The sequence below is a fragment of the Equus quagga genome, chromosome 13 (assembly GCF_021613505.1).
Source record: "Equus quagga isolate Etosha38 chromosome 13, UCLA_HA_Equagga_1.0, whole genome shotgun sequence".
In the NCBI taxonomy this organism is placed as follows: domain Eukaryota; kingdom Metazoa; phylum Chordata; class Mammalia; order Perissodactyla; family Equidae; genus Equus; species Equus quagga.
In genome coordinates, this window is record NC_060279.1 from 3,475,134 (window position 1) to 3,494,008 (window position 18,875).

Consider the following 18,875-nt stretch of genomic DNA (forward strand, 5'->3'; position numbering starts at 1 on the left):
TGATCATTTTGAGCCTTGCTTTTTAGCTTTGTCTGGAAGGAACAGAGAAGCATCCTAAACAGGAAATATTCTTCTGATTACTCTATCAATATCCCATGAAATATGAGGCTTTCCACTGTATCTGGTGGGAACATGAACCACGCCAGGCCTATGTGAGCTCCAGTATTGTTCTCCCTGCTCCTTTTGGGCAGCTCTTCACCCAGCCTTGGTATTTCCTTACATGCATGTACTGATCAGTACTCAGCTGAAACTGAAAGAAGGTCTTCTGAAGATGTCCAATTCTCTCTCTCTGATCAGCTGTTTCCTCTTCATTACTCTGCCCTGTGAACCCTGACTTCTTTCACCTTCCATGGACTCTCAACTCTGTTTCCTTAAGTCCTTAAGAATATTCAGGCAGAGCAGAAGCCTCTGCCTTGGTTCTCCACAATCTGGCGGGAGCGTGAAAACTCTCCAGACTGCAGCCATCAAAGAGCTTTCCTCATTTGTTTCCCCACTATTAGGTATTACTGTCTTGTGTTGCTTGATACTTTATGTCTAAAAACACTATTTCACTTATTTTTTCCTTTTGTCCTTTTAAATTGTTTCAGGCTGGAGGGTGAATCCTGTCCCTGTCACTCCATCTTGACCAGAAGCAGAAATCCAAATGAAAGTTCTATAGTTCTTTCTCTTCAATTTGCATCAAAAGAGAAAAATCCTGACCTTAAGCAATAGCTAAGTTTCATCCTATGTATTATCTCTAAAGCTGATATAAAACTATGAAAGTATCTATTTCTTCATCCTGGAGGACAGAGAATGAGAGGTATCCATAGGTTAATAAAGTCTTGCCAGGAGGTGTAAGTTAATAGGCAGCTCCAGAATGATGTACCCCCAGGAAGATCACAAAGAAATGAAATGAGAATTTACTTATTGTTATCCACGAAAAGTTTTTGGAAATTAACATTTTATACAGTCTTGCTTTAGCACCTAAGTTTTACAACACTTTTTTGAAGACTAACTCACACATAAAAGTACATAGTAAACACACTCATGTAACCACAATGAGAGTCAAAAAATAGGTCACTATTACTACCCCAGATATCCCTCATTTCTCTAGCCAATCACCAATCCCACTTTCCTGCCCACAGGTAAACGTTTTGCTAACTTCTAACACTTATTATTGAACTTTATAAAAACAGAATTATTTGGTCTTTCGATTTTGCTTCTTTTGATCAACATGATGTTTTATGAGATTCATCCATATTATGGGTTGGAGCTGTGGTATGTTTATTTTTATTTCTGTTTAGTATTCTCTTGTAAAAATATACAACTTACTTATTCATTCTGCTCTTGATGAGTATTTGGATTGTCTCCAGTTTAGAGTTATTAAGAATAATGCTGCTTTGAGCATGCTTGTATACATCTTTGGGCGTACATGTAATACATGTGTGCTGATCACGTCTCCAAGAGTGAAATTGCCTTGACATGGGAATATAAATATGTGCAAAATTAGTAGACAATCCCAAATTTTTCAAAATAGTACTCCATATGATTTCAGTCCTTAAAATTTGTTGAGATTTGCTCCATTGCAAAGCATATAGTTATTTTTTTTTGTAAATATTCAGTGTGCTATTGGAAAGATGTGTATCCTGCAATTTGGGGTGCAATATTGTATGTATGACAATTAGATCCACTTTGTTAATGGTGTTGTTCAAATCTATATCCATTTCTATACTGATTTCTTGTCTGTTTGTTCTATCAGTTACTGAGAAAGAAAGAAAGGTTTGTTTGAGGATTTGTGTATCTTTTTAGTCTCTTTTAAAACAATTTTTTGCTTTACATATTTTGAGGCTATGCTACTAGATGCATACAAATTTAGAGTAGTATATTTTTCTGGGGAATTTAACCTTTTATTGTTATGAAATGATGCTTTTTATCATTGTAATTATCTTTAAATTCTACTTTTTATATTAATATAACTCCAATAGCTTTTTTTCACCCTGCTTTTTCTCCCAAAAGCCACCCAGTACATAGTTGTATATTTTAGTTGTGGGTCCTTCTAGTTGTGGCATGTGGGACATCGCCTCAGCATGGCCTGATGAGCAGTGCCGTGTCCACACCCAGGATCCAAACCAGTGAAACCCTGGACTGCTGAAGCGGAGCATGCAAACTTAACCGCTCAGCCAAAGGGCCGGCCCCTAACAATCTTCTTTTTTTTTTTTTTTTTTAGCTCCAACAGCTTTGAGTTAATGTTTGCATGGTTTATCATCTTTTAGTCTTTTACCTTTAAAGTTTCTGTAATTTTAGGGGCTGGCCCCGTGGCCGAATGGTTAAGTTCGCGTGCTCTGCTGCAGGTGGCCCAGTGTTTCGTTGGTTCAAATCCTGGGCACGGACATGGCACTGCTCCTCAAACCATGCTGAGGCAGCATCCCACATGCCACAACTAGAAGGACCCACAACGAAGAATATACAACTATGTACTGGGGGACTTTGGGGAGAAAAAGGAAAAAATACAATCTTTAAAGTTTCTGTAATTTTATGTTTTAAGTGTATGTTGGAAGCAGGATATTATTAGATATTTTAATCCTGTTGACAATCTTCATGATTTGATTAGAGCACTTAGTCTGTGTACAGTTAATGTAGTTCTCGGTATATTTGGATTTATATCTAGCATCTTACTATTTCCTATATTTTCTGCTTGTCTTATATATTTTCTTCTTTTAAATTGATGATTGTTTTACTTTTCCCATTTTTTTACCTATCTACTCGGTATTTATGTACTTTTCACTATTTTTTTTGGAGTTTATGCATTCCTACTTTTTAATCTAACATAGCTTATTACTTTTGCTTCTTCCTGAGCAATGCAAAGCCTTAGAAATCTTTAACTTGATTTAATCCCACCTAATTTATATGCTTTTGTTTTTGTGTATTTCAATTCTATATGTGCCTTAAAATCTATAATATATTATTATTATCATTATTATTACTGTGGTTATTGTTATTGTTTTAATAAGTTAAATTTGTTTAGATTTATCCACATAATTACAATTTTTTTGCTTCTTCTTCTCTCCTAATTCTTATATCTACAATCATTTCCTTTGCCTAATGAACATTCTTTAGTTTCCTTTAGTGACAGCCTACTGATGATAAATAATTTCTTTTTTGTTTGTCTTAACATGCCTTTATTTCACTTTAACATTTGAAGATATATCTGCTGAAAATAAAAGTTTAGATTGGCAGTTATTTTCTTTGGCCACATCAAAGATTCCCTTCCATTGTCTTCCACCTTCAATTGTTTCTGTCAAGAATTTTATTCTTGGTGCCAGCCCCGTGGCCAAGTGGTTAAGTTTGCACGCTCTGCTTCGGCGGCCCACGGTTTTGCTGGTTCGGATCCTGGGCGCGGACATGGCACCGCTCATCAAGCCACGCTGAGGCAGCAGCCCACGTGGCACAACTAGAAGGACCCACAATGAAGAATATACAACTATGTACTGGGAGGCTTTGGGGAGAGAAAGGAAAAATAAAATCTTTAAAATGAAAAAAAGAATTTTGCTCTTGATCATATCTTTGATCCTTCCAAGACCATCTGTTTTTTCCATCTGACTGCTTTTAAGATATTCTTGTCTTTGCTTTCCAGCAGTTTTTCTCAGACATACCTGGGTTGGTTTCTTTGTGTTTATCCTGCTTGAGATTCATAGTGCTTCTAGAATCTGAGGTTTGATGCCTTTCTTTGATTTTAGCAAATTTCAACTTCAAACAAATTTTGTCTTCAAATACTATTTCTGCCCTATTTTCTCTCTTCTCTCCTTCTGGTATTTCAGTTACATTTATGTTAGGCCTTTATACAGGGTTTTCTGAATTTCCTATGCTCTTAGTGGTGTTTTTGAAATTCTTGTTTTTCAGTGCTTTATTATGAACATGAAGTCCACTAAATTGGTCTTCTTAATTCTGTCCTCTAATTCTTATCTATGTATAATCTGATATTAATTATTAATTGACTTCTTAACTTTAATTATTATACTTTTCAGCTTCAGAATTCCCACTTGTAGTGGATTTGTGGTATTGATTTCTCTACCTAAATTCTCCAAGTTGCCTTTTATTTTCTTCTACATAATAAGGCAAAGTTTTTTTGGATGCATTTTGTTTGTTTGTTTTGTAGGAAGATTGGCCCTGAGCTAATATCTGTTGTCAATCCTTCTCTTTCCTTGAGGATGCTTGTGGCTAAGCTAACATCTGTGCCAGTCTTCCTCTAATTTATATGGGATGCTGCCACAGTGTGGCTTGGCAAGCCATTCTAGGTCCGCGCCCAGGATCCAAACCTGCGAACCCCAGGCCGCCAAAGCAGAGTGCGCAAACTTAACCATTATGCCACGTGGTCAGCTCAGGCAAAGTTATTGTTAAATCAATGTTTAGTATTTCATTTTTTGGATCCTCTTAGGTCTGTTACTATTGTCTTTTGCTTTCCTTGGCTTTTAATAATCTTGTCTTGTCTCCTGTTGAAGGTTTGCTTGTTGCAGGTGGCAAGGGACACTAGGAGTTCCAAATGACCCAAATCCAATCAGAGATTGTAATGACACAAACTTAGGCTTCAGTACCTAGGCATTTGGTCTATTTATAGATTATCCTTAATTCAGGGTGTAGCTCCGAAGATCCCCCAAGAGTTAGGGGTTATCAGCAAGCAACCCCCTCCACCACACACACATTGATTTCTCATCAGCTTCTTAGCCACTCAGCCATATTTTTAAGAGGAGAATTAATATACTTCTACAAAGAAAGCAGCTCTAACTTCCAGACACATCTCAGTGGATGTTTTCCTTTCTCCTTACAAGAAGGACAATTAAGATAATAAAAGTCTTGTCTTGGCACCTTAATTCTTCATGGCTTCCTCCTCAACTCAAGCTTGTCTAATTTTTGTCAAAGGAAAGGTGAGTCTGAACTGCCTAATCCATCATTACGAAAATCAACACCTCCTTTTAAAGACTTTTAATGAAGAAAGACAGAGGGAAAGTAAGTGACAGTAACTCAACAAAACAATGACAGAATTTGGAGAAGATTCTTGGTATAATGCTTCCTTCAATTTCCTTTCTTTTTTTATTGTGGTAAGAACACTTAATATGAGATCTACCCTCTTGACAAATTTTTAAGCGTACAATACAGTATTGTTAACTATAGGCACTAGCTGGTACAGCAGCTCTCTAGAACTTATTCATCTTGTGTGACTGAAACTTAGTACTTGTTGGATAACTTCCCATTTCCCCTCCCCCCAAGCGCCTGGAAAGCACCATTTTACTCTCTGCTTCTATGAGTTTGACTATTAAAATCTTCTATAAGGTGGAGTCAGGTCTCCAGCATAGGCATGTCCTCCTGGTGATTTCGTTAAACATGAACATCACTTTTTATCTACCAGGGATATGCTGCCCCAAACCAGAGGCAACGAATATCCGAATCACGAGTGAAATAGACCCCATTGATAGATGTGTCTATGGCGGCTATGAAGACGATATTTCATATACGTGTGATGAAGGCTTTTATCCTGCTTCTCTTCATGGAAAGAGTTCATGCCAAGAAGATGGCAAGTGGAAGCCTGTGCCAGCATGTAAGTTAGGTAAGAATATTTAGAGAACTTTTCATAATTACTCCTCAAATTCCTTAAATTATCCCATTTGGTTCCACAAATGATCACACTACTTAAAAACTGGTGACTTTGGGATTGTTTTTCTGAGAAGTATTGTGCAAACATGGTCACAGATACATACCACTAGCACCATGCAAGGCAGCTATATTGGTATAAGGCTAAGGTATATTGGTAAAATAAAAAAAGTATAAGAAAAGTTTTCTTGCAAGAGAAAACAGTAGTGTTGGTAAAATCCCCTAAAGTCCCATTTTGTCATTTTTCCTGTATGTATGGTCTACAAGCACTATGCCCGACGTTCCATTAAAGAGGCTCACCACCCCATAAACCTCTATATTTATAAGTCAAGGGGGCAAAAATCATTTATATAATTATGGAACAAAGGAAGCTCTCAGGTTGATGAAGTGACTTTGTTAGAAAGGGGGAGCCTTTGGAGCCTAGTGACTTTTCTTCGCTCTAACTCAGACTTCTGAACCACCCCTCTGTTAAAATACCAAAAGGAAGAAGAAATCAGTACCTAGGGCTATAAAGATCTGTCTCTAATCAGGGTAAGACACTGAAAATGTCATCATTATGGAGATACCTTCATTATGAAAGAGTCTTCATATCAACATGACGGAGATTATTGGGTATCAGAGTTTGGGTTACTCTGAAAGCAAAGCTTGAGAAAATGACTTGGGTGCCAATAGTTTATTTTGGATGTGATCCTAGGAAGCAGGAATGAGGGATGAGAGAGAGGGAGAAAAGAAAAGGTTAAGTATTGTAAACAGCAGGGGCTCAGTTCCTTGGGACCACTGGGAAGTATAAAGAATGCCTTTCAGAAGTGTCTGTCTGAAGGATAGTAGACTGAGACATTTATCCACTGCTTTCTGTCTTCCATTGGTTCAAGGCTTCCCTGAAGGGCAGTAACTGCTCCTCAATTCCCTCTATGCTTCTCAAGCTTCAGAGAAGTCCCCAAGGCAGAAAAACTGAGAGATTCACAGTGAATGCTTTCTGTAGAATACCATCAGTATAAATCCGAGCTTGTAGAAACCATGTACTCCATCTGAGACTGTAACCAGAGGTGTGCCATGGCTACAAGTGTATACCCTTTACATCACCCGCATCTGTTGATGCCCCCTGTTAGTTGTACTCTATCATTAACTCTTTAAAGTAATGGCTGCCCCCAGTCCCTTAAAAATCACTCTAAAGGAGGGTTACAGGAATGTTACCTCTGATCTTGAGGCTTTAATTGATATTAATAATCTCCCTTTGCTACCACCCATTGTAGATTTTTCTCACCTTTAGTCAGCACTTGAGTTGGCCTGAGTTGCTTCCCAGATGGGATAACCCAGACTTTTATTCCTGAGGAATGGGACTTCTTGATGTCTTGTAATTGCCCATTCACTGTTAATCAAAAGATGCTCGAGTGAATAAATCTCCTGGGTTCCAGATATATTCTTTTCTGCCCTAATTGTATACAAGCCATCCTAGCTCTTCATGAGAACCACAATTAGTTACTCCACCAGTATAATATTTCTCCCCCAAGCTGTCCCAACGGTGTAAGGAGACCAATGAAACTAGACAACAATCATAGTTTCAGGTTCAGTGGAAGCTTCAGTGTCCCCTAGTGGAATTCTTTTGTCCCTTTCCCTGGGAAGCAGGCTCTCTAACCTAGAAGAGTCTAAAGTCACAAGTAGGAAAAGCGTGTTATACGTGTAGGTCACTGGGACTAATTGTGAGTAACATCAGTCCCACTTCTACTCTTTGGTTTCTGGTTCCACGTGTTCTAGCTATTGAGTACACCTCTGTGCAGGTACGGGCCAATGGTGCAGTGTACACTGCATCCTGGAAGACAACGTACTGATCTGGCAGGGTGTCAATCCTGAGTTGATGCCCTGGCTGAATCTTTCATACATTCCCATTATCTGTTAAGCTGTCTCTTTTCAGGTAATGCATTATATGGTAGGAACAGCAGATACCATGGCCATGTTCCCATTGTCACATCTTCCCTTTTAACAACCTTTTGGAGCCTTGAGTTTTTGTTCATTCTGTTACCCAATATGAAATGTTATCTCACGTCTCATCTATATCCAACCTTTCTATCCAGCTTTCCAAACTTATTTCTACCCTCCCTTAGGAAATATTTCTTTAATACTCTAGCTAACAATTCATTATCTTTCTTCTCTACAGAATTTACTCTCTGAACTAGTCTCTTGGCACTTTATCATAAACTGGCTGATATTATGGTTCAACCATTTACATAGCTATATTTCATTTTTCTCCAAAACCTAGTTCATTGCTGAACATATATACGTATTTTTGTATTAATAAAAATTAAGTCAAAAATCATTTCTAATGGAGTATTTGAAATGAAGTTTACAAAAAGGCCATATGTGAGCTCTAGACTTACATAAAAATGAAAATGTCATCTTCACCATCAGTGTTCAGAGCAAGAAACTGGTTGCTAGGGATGTAAAATGTTAAAATACATTATCCCTAACATCAGAGTGGAGAGAACGGTGTGTATTAGATAGTATATGGAACTGTTAAATAACTATTACAGAAAGTAGAGTGTAGTCATAGACAGCACAAAGACCTTGGATGGAGAAAGGTCTGAATCTAATGCTGCCCTTGACACTTAATAGCTGTGTTACCCATGCAAGGTACTTGGCCCCTCTCAATCTCTGTTCCATTATCCACAAAATGGGGCTGATGATAGTGCCTACCTCTCGGGTGGTTGTGAGGATTAAATGCGATCATGCACGGAAGTGCTTAGCATAGTATTTGGCACATGATGAGAACTCAATAAATAATTCCAAGTAATCTATTGCTAACAAGTGCTATAAAAGGAAAGAACTGTCATTGTGTATTGCAGTAGTCAAAGGCTTCACAGAAAAAGTGGGAGTTCAGCTAACAAATAGAGAAGATAAGGGCATTCCAGTAAGGAAGGATCACACGGGGAAATATATAGAAGTGGAAATGCACATGGCGAGTTTGGGTAAAGATGAGTTGACTAGTTTGATTAAGGAATAGTGCTAGATGAATTCGAAGGATCTATAGAAAAGGCCAAAAGAGGTTTTTTCCAAATGCCCTTGGGTTGTTAAATGTGCTAGTTATTTTATTTTTAGAAAATACAGTATTTTAAAATCCCTTTCACTCAGTTTTAACCTTAAGAAGAAGTCATCCTTCAGCATAGGTCTTCCTCTGACATGCCCAGGGCTCCAAATTTATTGCAATTCTTCATACAAGAGTTTGTGAAACTTGAGACAGTTTCCTTCCACTGTAACTACCCCAACAAGTCATGTTCCTTGTTTCAGCACTGCCGTCACTGTATCATTCGAAAAATCCAGGAATTCTATTCTTATGGTATTGGAGTTGTGGCAAAGTTGGGCCTTGTTTGGAGATCCTGCATTTATTCAGTCTTTGTAGCTTTTCACACATGAACATTTCCTCTATTTGGTGTGATGTCTATTGAGAATAACTCTAGTTTAGCATGGCTCTCTGTGGCTAAATTCATGCTTTCACACCAAAACATCCATGATATCCACAAGCAATGAAACATTTTAGCAATCATGTAAAAAAAAAAAAAAAGTCCTATAAAATGAGAGAATTCCCTCAGCCCAAGCGGCTTTCATTCACACAAGCTTTCCTCCAGCTTCTCAGCCTGAAAGCAGTGGAAGCGTTGAATTGTGCCAAGTTACCCTCTGGGAAAAGGATTTGAGCGGGAAGGCTGGAATCTCCTACAAATCCCCTGGATTTGGGAGTATCTTGCTAATCTGAAACTATGAGTTCACACCCTTCCCTCTCACCATTTATGGTTGCAGTTCACCTCCCAGAATGGCCCATGGACACTACAAGGAAAGATATTTTTTACATATATAAACATACATTTTATTTTTTTATTAGACTTAGAAGACAAGGATTTTGCATTGCTTTACATGTTTTCTTTCTATGTCCAATTAAATCTCCCTCTAACCATTAAATCCTCATCCATCCTCCAAAACCCAGCTTCCAGGTCTATTTTCCAGGACAATTCCAGGGAGTCCTACAATGCTCACTGATCCCCCACATCTTTTATTACTTTTTAAATTTTTCATTTTGAAATAATTTCAGACTTGCAAAAACAGTACAAAGTGTTTCCATATGCTCTCCGTTCGTACTCCCCAAACATTAACATCTAACATAACCGCAATACAATTATCAAAATAAAGAAATTAACATTGATATACTATTATCTATAGATCCTATTCAAATTTTTCATTTTGTTCCACTAATGTCCTTCATCTGTTGCAAGATCAAGCATTCCTTTTAGGTTTTTTTGTAACATGTAATTTTTAAAAAAACTATTGTTTTAGGGGCTGGCCCCGTGGCCGAGTGGTTAAGTTCGCGCGCTCCGCTGCAGGCGGCCCAGTGTTTCGTTGGTTCGAATCCTGGGTGCGGACATGGCACTGCTCATCAGACCACGCTGAGGCAGCGTCCCACATGCCACAACTAGAAGGACCCACAACGAAATATACAACTATGTACCGGGGGGCTTTGGGGAGAAAAAGGAGAAAAATAAAATCTTTAAATAAATAAAAAATAAAAAAAATAAAAAAAACTATTGTTTTAGAGTAGTTTTAGGTTGACAACAAAATCGAGAGGAAGGTACAGACATTGCTGGTATACTCCCTGCCTCTGCTCACACATAGCGCCCCCCTTGCTGACATCACGCACCACAGCAAGGAGGATATTTTAATACCTTCTTATTCTGAAGCCACGTACGACTGTCAGGGAGGATCTGACCCGGCTGGAGAGGAGAGCGTCTTGTGCAAGTCTTCATGCTGGTTGCCTTCACCTCCTCACTGTAAAGCCAGCTCCAGCTCCACCTCCAGCCCACTGCTAAGAAGACAGAATTAGACAATATTGAGAGCAGTGTTTCCTGTTGATTAAAGGTACCACATAAATTAGTTAGTTAGTTAGTTTGAATATTTAAATCACGCATGGTAAACTTTAACAAGGCATCAACAGGTACATTGAAAATGAACTTTACTTCCCACTCTTGTCCTCCAAAAGCACAGCTCACCTCTTTTCCAGAGGTACCCACTACTACCAGGTTCTTAGGTATCTTGCCAGAGTATCTAGAGACAATGTCCTTTATCTGAGAATATCTTTGCGCCTCTAGTAAAGTTTTCATGAGAATTTCATGAATTAATTCCAACCATCCAAGAAAGAAGAATCTCAACTGTTAATTCTCGAATCATGGAGTGTTAGAAATCTCCACAAAAGCCTCATAATGGGCACCCGTTTTCCATGACCTTTTCCTTTTATTTTCGATGACCTGATGGTGCTCCTGGTTGGTCAATCTGCTATAACAACAAGATGAGTCAAGAATGGGTTTGTCTTGGGGCTGGCCAAGTGGCATACCGGTTAAGTGTGCATGCTCCGCTTCAGCAGCCCAGGGTTCTCTGGTTTGGATCCTGGGTGTGGACCTACACACTGCTCATCAGGCCGTGCTGTGGTGACATCCCACACAGAAGAACTAGAAGGACCTACAACCAGATATACAGCTATGTGCTGGGCTTTGGGGAGAAAAGAGAAGAGGAAGATTGGCAAAAGATGTTAGCTCAGAGCCAATCTTCCTCACCGAAAAAAAAAAAAAAAAAGGACTGGGTTTGTCTCTTCAATGTATGTGGTATTTCCATCATTTTGCTAACAACTTCATTTAACCCAGGAAGATTATGAGGCAAGAACAATGAATAGTACATATGTAGGACCATATGCAGATTAAGGCTATAGGGTGTAGCAATTGAGAACAAAGATTCTGCTACTTAAAAGCTATGTGACACTGAGGAAATTATGTAACTTTTACAGTTTATTGGTTGGTAAAATGATGATAATAAGAGTATCTAATTCATAGAGTTGTAGTGAGGATTAAATGAGATAAGGCACATAAAAAATTTAGCACATAGACTGACACATAGTACTTGCTCAATAAATGTTAGTTATTACTACTGTAATATATATTATTACTATTATAATATTATTGTATTATGACAATGAAAGATAACAGAACAATTTGTGGGATCTGAGTATAATTTATGAACAGAATTTCTCATCATTCTCATTATCTAATGCTGTTATGATGCCTTTTACTAAGAAACATAGAATGTTAAAAAATATGTTTCCATTACAGCTACGTGTATGAAACCAGAGATAAAAAATGGAAAGCTGTCTGAGGATAAGGATGAGTATGTTACACCTGAAAATGTCGCCATCCAGTGTGACCCTGGCTATAGTTTGGTCGGTTCCCAAAGTATCAGATGCTCAGAGAAGAGAACCTGGGACCCAGAGGTGCCCAAGTGTGAGTGGCTAAATGGCACAGTTCAAGAATTTTCTGGTACTATCCAACCCTAAAAATGGTGCCTCCCGCAAAGCACTGTTCCAGCTAGCACAGGTGAGATCTGACTTTTGTCAGGAATCGTTAGTAATTTACCAAAATTAGCATTTTCCACACTGAAGCACTCTGATAAGGTGGGACAGGCAAGTTTTCCTGCAATATGGCTGCAACCGAGACCTCTAGACATGGTGGCCCCAGAGACCCAGATGTCCTGACTCCCAGCCCTACATTTTATAAAATAAATGCTGCACGATTGCTCCATTTCTGGTTAGTCGTTAGAATTATCACTCAGTTGTCCTTGAAGAGGCACTCTGGGTCTCCTTTGCAGCTCTGCATCTTTTCAGTGTCATCTGTGCTTGGTTGCTGCTCAAGAACAGATTTGGGCTTGGCCTGAATGTGGGCATTGGCTAGGATGCAAAATCTCTCCCGACATCCTGTTCATCCATCAGTCCTCTGGTCAGTCTCACTTTTGCCAGTAATGCCTCTCAGAATGCACCTCCTTTTCTATAAATCACTTTTAGGAGGTCCCTGAAGTCTGGGAGCAAGTGCTCCCAGGCAGACACATCATGCAGTGTCTCCCAAGCCACAGGATGTGAAAATGGCTCTGCAGGTGATTAAAGTGTCTCTGGACCCAGGTGTCTCATCTTGGAGGATATCACAACCACCCCGCAAGGGCCCACCCTAGAAAAGGGCTCCAGATTGTTCCAGACCTGCCTTCACAGGGAATATGGGCTTGTGAGTAGGTTACGGCTTGGAATTAGTCAGATGCCTTGTACTCCTAGAGCCCGCTCCCGTGACCTGGCCTCTCCCAACACCTACCTATTCCAGGTCCCGGCTACCCTGACCTGCGGGGCCACGCTTGCACAGTACGCACCCTGTCAGCCAGCCTTGGGCAGCAGCCCTCCAGGTCTGAGGCGCTCCAGCTGGTCCCTAACCACCCGCACAGCCTCCAGCATGGAGGGAGCCCACCCCTCATTATTGTTCTGAGGTGGCAGCTTTAAACTGGTGACATTTAGTCCCCATTTGGACTTGCTGCCTGGTGGGGTCCAGGCTCCTCCAGCAATCGAGGCTCCCAGGAACTCTAACCAGCCCTACCTGTATCACTGGCAAGCCGTTGAATAGTCTCCGACACTGCCTTCAGGGGGAATGTTCCCCATTGGGTAGGTAAGGCTTTTGTTTAGGGAGATGCCTGGCACCCCCAAGAGGCAGCTCCTGTGACCCGGCCTCTCCCGACAGAAGCCTTGCTCCGGGTCCCTGGTACCCTGACCTATAAGGCCCGCGGATGCTCAGTACTCACCCTGGGAGCCTGACTTGGGAAGGCAGGGCCCTCCAGGCCTGTGGAGCGCTGGCTGTCCTCAACCACCTAAGATCCTCTAGGGTGGAGGGAGCCAACCCTCCGAGAATCATTTTCAGGCAGCAGCTTTAAACTGGAGACATTCAGTCCCCATTTGCTTTTGCTGCCTGATTGGGTCCTGGCTAAGACAGCCCAGTATTCTCCAGCTGTGCTTTCAGGGGTAATATGCACACTTGTGTAGTCTAGGGCTTGCAGTTAGGCATAAACCCACTCCTGGGACAAGGCCTCTCCAGACCCTTCCCCTGTTTCAGATCCCTGGCGGCCCTGAACTGCAGTGGTGCACATGCGCAGTACACACCCCGTCAGCTGGCATTGGTCAGCCAGGGCCCTCCAGGCCTGTGGAGCCAGGGCCTGGCCCAGAACACCTGCATAGCCTCCAGGATTGAGGAAACCCATCCCCCGGAAATCACTCAAGGCAGCCGCTACAAATTGGCAACACACGGTCCACGTTTGGACTTGCTCCCTGATGGGACCAGGGGTTTCTCCAGCAACCAGGTTTCCCTGATGTCTCTTAACTAGAGGAATCCCAGGCCAGCCTCTCCGCCCTGCCCTGGTAAGGCTATTGACCTTGCTCCAGCCTTGCTCCCACGGGGAATATGTGTCTTGATTAGGCTAGGTCTTGGAATTAGGCAGTTGCTTTCTTCTCCAAGGTTTATCCAGACGTGCCCTGGACCCTGGGTTCTCAAAACCCTCATCAGTATTTCACTGGTTTATCCCCCACCCTCTAACACACATGAGCCTTACTAAAGCATCTATGGCACTTGCTTTACTCCCTAGTCACCATGTTCAACCAATGGAATGAACTAGTATTATACTATGAGGAGTGTCCAGACAGTAAAAAGTCTTTGCAGACTATGACAGAGAAGAGGTGAGTGATAGAACCCTGAAGTAAAACTGTGAAGATGTCCTCTTGTCCCTACCAGACAAAAGCAAATGGCTTTTGATTGTCTTCGTTGATTGCTTAGGGGAAAAGACATTTCTAAGATCAATAACAGTATAAAAGACGCCAGGAGCTGTTTTTATTGACTTGAGAAATATACCTTGGGGCCTCTGGCTACCAGATCCACATCTAATAAAGCAGCTGCAGTTGGAGTCACTACCTGATAAAGTTCACAATAATTCACAGTCGTTCTCCAAGATCCATCCAATTTTTGCACTAAACTGGCACGTGAAATAGAGATGAGTTAGTAATCACCACTTCCACATATTTCAAGTCTTTGGCATGGCACTTATGTCTGGGGAGGCAATTCTGCTTTGGTTTATTAATTTGGGTAGGGAGTGGCAGCTCCTGGAGCTTCCATTGGCTTTTCCTGCCATAATAACCCTCACTCCATGTGTCAAGGAGTCAATGTGGAGATTCTGCCCATTCCCAGGTACCTTCGTTTCAAGTAAGTATTTAAGAACTGGAGAAAAATAGTCACGAATTTGGTCTTCTGACCTCTGGATCCATGATGAGAGAGATTCAGGCCAAAATTTCATCTATCACCTGACTTCCAGAACCCCCTGCTCTGACCAGAAGACTATGGGGACATTTCAGGGCCTTAGGGATTAGAATTAATTCATTCATCATAGTAAATAGTCACCCTAGTAAATGGTCACAGGTCCCTTTGGAAAAGACTTAGAGGAAGACGTAAAGTACATATTTGCAGCAGTGTTGGAGGGCCCTTCCTCCGGGGACGTGGTCTCCCTTTCAGTCAAAGAACTTTATCTTTGGTCTGTAAATTGACATATCTGTGACATATAAATGTGACATATATGAAATCACGAATTTCCACTTTGGAAATTGAAGTAAGATTTCTTCTTGCTAGATCAAGAGTTTTTCCACTTAGCTAAAATTAGTAATACTTTAATAAACTTCTCATTAATTTTATTTCTAAAAACATGGTGATCAATTAATCACCATCACAGATCCCCTTGACCAAAGCACTAAGATTGTCACTCTTGCTGTTCATTACTATGATTGCACCCACTTTGTCTCCGATGATTTATTTCTAAAATCTAGCCTCTAATGTCCTGGGATGCCATCATCCTGGTGCAATCAGGGAACTTAATTCAGTGGTGCCCTCTCCCATTGTCATCTCCAGCCTAGAGAGGACAACTAAAATACAGCCTTTTAAGCATGTTCATGTTATTCTCACATCATTTATCAATGTCTTATTGACAAGAATGTTCCCTGGGCTTTCCCAGAAAACATAGCCAAGGAGAAGATAAGCAGGTGTGCATATAATGAATCTATTTCAACATTCTCCCTTAGTCTGTAGATAACTTTCTCCACGTTGTCAGGGAACTTAGACAACCATTGAATCCAAACTTCAGTAACCAACCAAACAAAACTGATAGAGCCATTTCGAGCTGCGAGAACGAACACGTTAATTCCAGGGTGCACCCATAATGATAAATTCAGCCTAATCCGGCAAAATGCTCTTCTGGGTCTGATATTTTTAGAATCCTTTCTCATGTTTGTTCCCAGCTTCCTCCTGCCTGTACAAATTAGCAAGTTCATTTGGGGGGGGTGTGTGTAAGCTCAGAGCATCCTGAGATATGACTCCACTCTGAGTTTGGAGGCATTGAAGGATATTCAGGGTCATGAGCTGTGGTCCTAAAGTGTGGTCACAGAGCAGATACATCAGAATTACCTTGGAAGTTGTTTAAATGCAATTTCTTGGGCCCCATACAGATTTACCGAATCAGAAATTCTGGGAATGGGGCCCATTGTCCAGGTGATTTTGACGCATCCTAAAGTTCAAAACCACTGGTCCTGAAGAAGAGTCACATGCCCTCACCAGACAACTGCCTTAGATAAAGTTATTCACAAACTTTGAGCAAGGAGATGTTACCTGGCCCACCAACCCCATAAGACATTAACCACAGCCCTACTCAGGACAAGCCTAAGATGTTATCTTTAGTGTACAGGAAACACAAAGAGAGAAAGGAAAAGATGGCTGAGACATAGGTCAAAACCAGTTAAAACCGGTTGAAGGCAGCATGGGGGTCTGACTTGACCGGACATAGACCCCACAGCTCATTATATGTTCACTGTAGTACATTACCATACTAAATAACACACCCACCCGCAGACATGTCAGGAAACTCCAGACCAAGTAAGGGAGGAAAAGAGGTGGCACCCCATTCCTAGAAAATCCTGCCCATTTCCCCAGATAACTGTGAATATTCCTCCCCTTCATTACCTCGACCACTTATAACAGCTGCTTAATCACCCCAAGAGCTGAGAAGTTGATTTGCAAATTTAGTTCCCACTTCTCCATTCTTTGGCCATTGAATAAAGCTTGTGCTGTTGAATGCTCATCTTTGATCTCGTTTCAAATTTGCGACAGCAAACAGAGAAAGGGCCCTGCAAGGAACGGCAAGGGGCTCTTCCTCAGGTTTCTCACCAGTTAGGGGAGAACTCAGTTGGTAACAAAAAGATCAGTTTCTTCTGAATGGCAAGGAATGGCAGCTTCTACTTGCAAAGGAAGGTCAGAGAGAATTACGGATTCAAGGTTCTCAGCTTCTTCCAGCTTCACTCAGAATGTCTTTATCCCAATTTTGAGGATCCCACTTTTTCCTAACTATTCCCTAACCCTGACAAGGTTGTATGTTCAACCTGTATTGCCATTCTGCAACTCAAGTAATTGGATTTAAGGCCCTGGTCCATAGCTATGTCTACCCTACAGCTCCAAGAAATAAGAGATTCTTTTAAGGCTGCCTTAGAAGATATCTGGTTCTCTATCCATATCTTGAACTTCAAGTTCGAATCCCCAAGCTTATTGTTTTCTTTCTGTAACTGTCCAACACCATCAGAGTCATCATTATTACCACGCTGGTCAAAAACAGCCACTACGTGATTGTCCAATGCATCGCCTTCAAATAGCACTTCATGCTAAACAACCACAGGTGATAATTTAAGTAATCTCAATGCCCATGCATGCCAGAGGTCGGTGCTCCTCAGACTTTAATGTGCCTGCCAACCTTCTGAGTATATTGTTATAATGAAAATGTTATTTCAGTATGTCTATGATAAGGCTTGGTTTCTGCATTTCTAACAAGCTCCCAGATGATCCGATGAACCACTGCTTGGGAGTCAAGCCATGAATTGCTGGAACGACATCCTCACCTCCCCATAAAAGACGTTATCACTGCATTTATTCTCAAACAGAACCCCAGCTTGAGGGACTATTTCCTGCCTGCCTTCTGGTACTGATAAAAGTATCAGTCAAGTTCCACCCAGGAGAACAGAAATCACTTGAAATGTTTATAATAGAGATTATTTAATCCGGGGAATTGGTTACAAAGGTGATAGAATAGTGAGAAGCCAAACAGGAGACAGTGAGGCAACCCAGAGATTAGCAACAGTAATACATTGCTACCAGCACTAGGCTGGAGGCACAAAGAGAGGAGGTGGTGCTACTGAGGCCGTGGGCTGGGTACACCCAGTGAAAGCTGAGTCTTGGAAAGATCATCCATAGAGATCTAGAGCCACAGAAGAATTTCAGCTGCTACCAGAAATGCCATCCAAGACAGAGGGAGAAATGTTCTGGCTTTTCTCTTTCTTCCACCTTCATATCTCCTTCCCGTGCCTCCCACTGAGTGAACACAGCCAGAAGCCAGCTAATATGGGAACCCCAGAAACATAGGTGCAGAGTTTGGCCCCCAGTGATGCAGAACATAACAGAAGAGTGAGAAACGGAAATGATAGAAAACAGGCCAAATGTTTCCGTATGATTTAACACAACCACACTTTCATGGATATACGTTGAATCTATCCTTTATTATTATTTCTTTAGCTTGAAATATTAATGTCAATGCAAACCAAACAAAACACAACATCAAAATCAAGTGTGCCAGTGACTAAAATCATAAGTATTGCCATGAAATTTTAATATTTTGAGTTATAAACTAAAAATTATGTGCCTTCTCTGAAAGTCCAAAACTGGTAAATACACGTATTATTTAATATTATGCATTTACCCACTTTAGACTCTTTCCGATTAATGAAGCAAAATTATTTATTAACACCTTACTCCTGTTCTTTATAAAGTACTGAAGTTTACAAGTCATTTATTTTTAAAATAATGTTTTGTAAATAACATAAATGTGAGAAAAGGTTTATATTATCAAGATGATTTTCAATTATCCTCTTTTTGACTTATAACTCTGTCAAATATTAACATGAATGCTTTTTTCCATTTAGTATACTTGGAGGCACAAATATATGGTGTGATGGTTAATTTTATGTGTCAACTTGACTGGACCGCTTGGTTAAACACTATCTCTAGTGTATCTGTGAGGGGGTTTCTGGATGAGATTAACATTGAATTGGTGGACTGAGTAAGCAGATGGCCCTCTCCAATGTGGGTGGGCTTCATCCAATACCTTGGAGGCCCGAATGGAACAAAAAGGCAGAGTAAGGGGGATTTGCTCTCTCTCTGCCTGACTGTCTTCCAGCTGGGACATCGGTCTTCTCCTGCTTTTGGACTCAGACTCAGACTGGAACTTAGACCATTGGTTCTGTTTCTCTGGAGAACCCAAACCAACACATACGGCTTTAAATC

The 18,875-nt window shown here is 40.8% G+C and overlaps 1 protein-coding gene across 1 annotated transcript in view; it reads left to right on the forward strand.

The window, feature by feature from the left end:
* The window catches only part of LOC124249541 (zona pellucida sperm-binding protein 3 receptor-like), an 80,817-nt gene that overhangs the window by 22,587 nt on the left and 39,355 nt on the right, over positions 1-18,875 (forward strand). Inside the window, 6 exon segments of the mRNA XM_046680548.1 lie at positions 5,384-5,581; positions 11,766-11,953; positions 12,491-12,548; positions 12,551-12,604; positions 12,798-12,957; positions 13,575-13,771. Of these exon segments, the coding sequence (XP_046536504.1) occupies positions 5,384-5,581; positions 11,766-11,953; positions 12,491-12,548; positions 12,551-12,604; positions 12,798-12,957; positions 13,575-13,771 (855 nt within the window).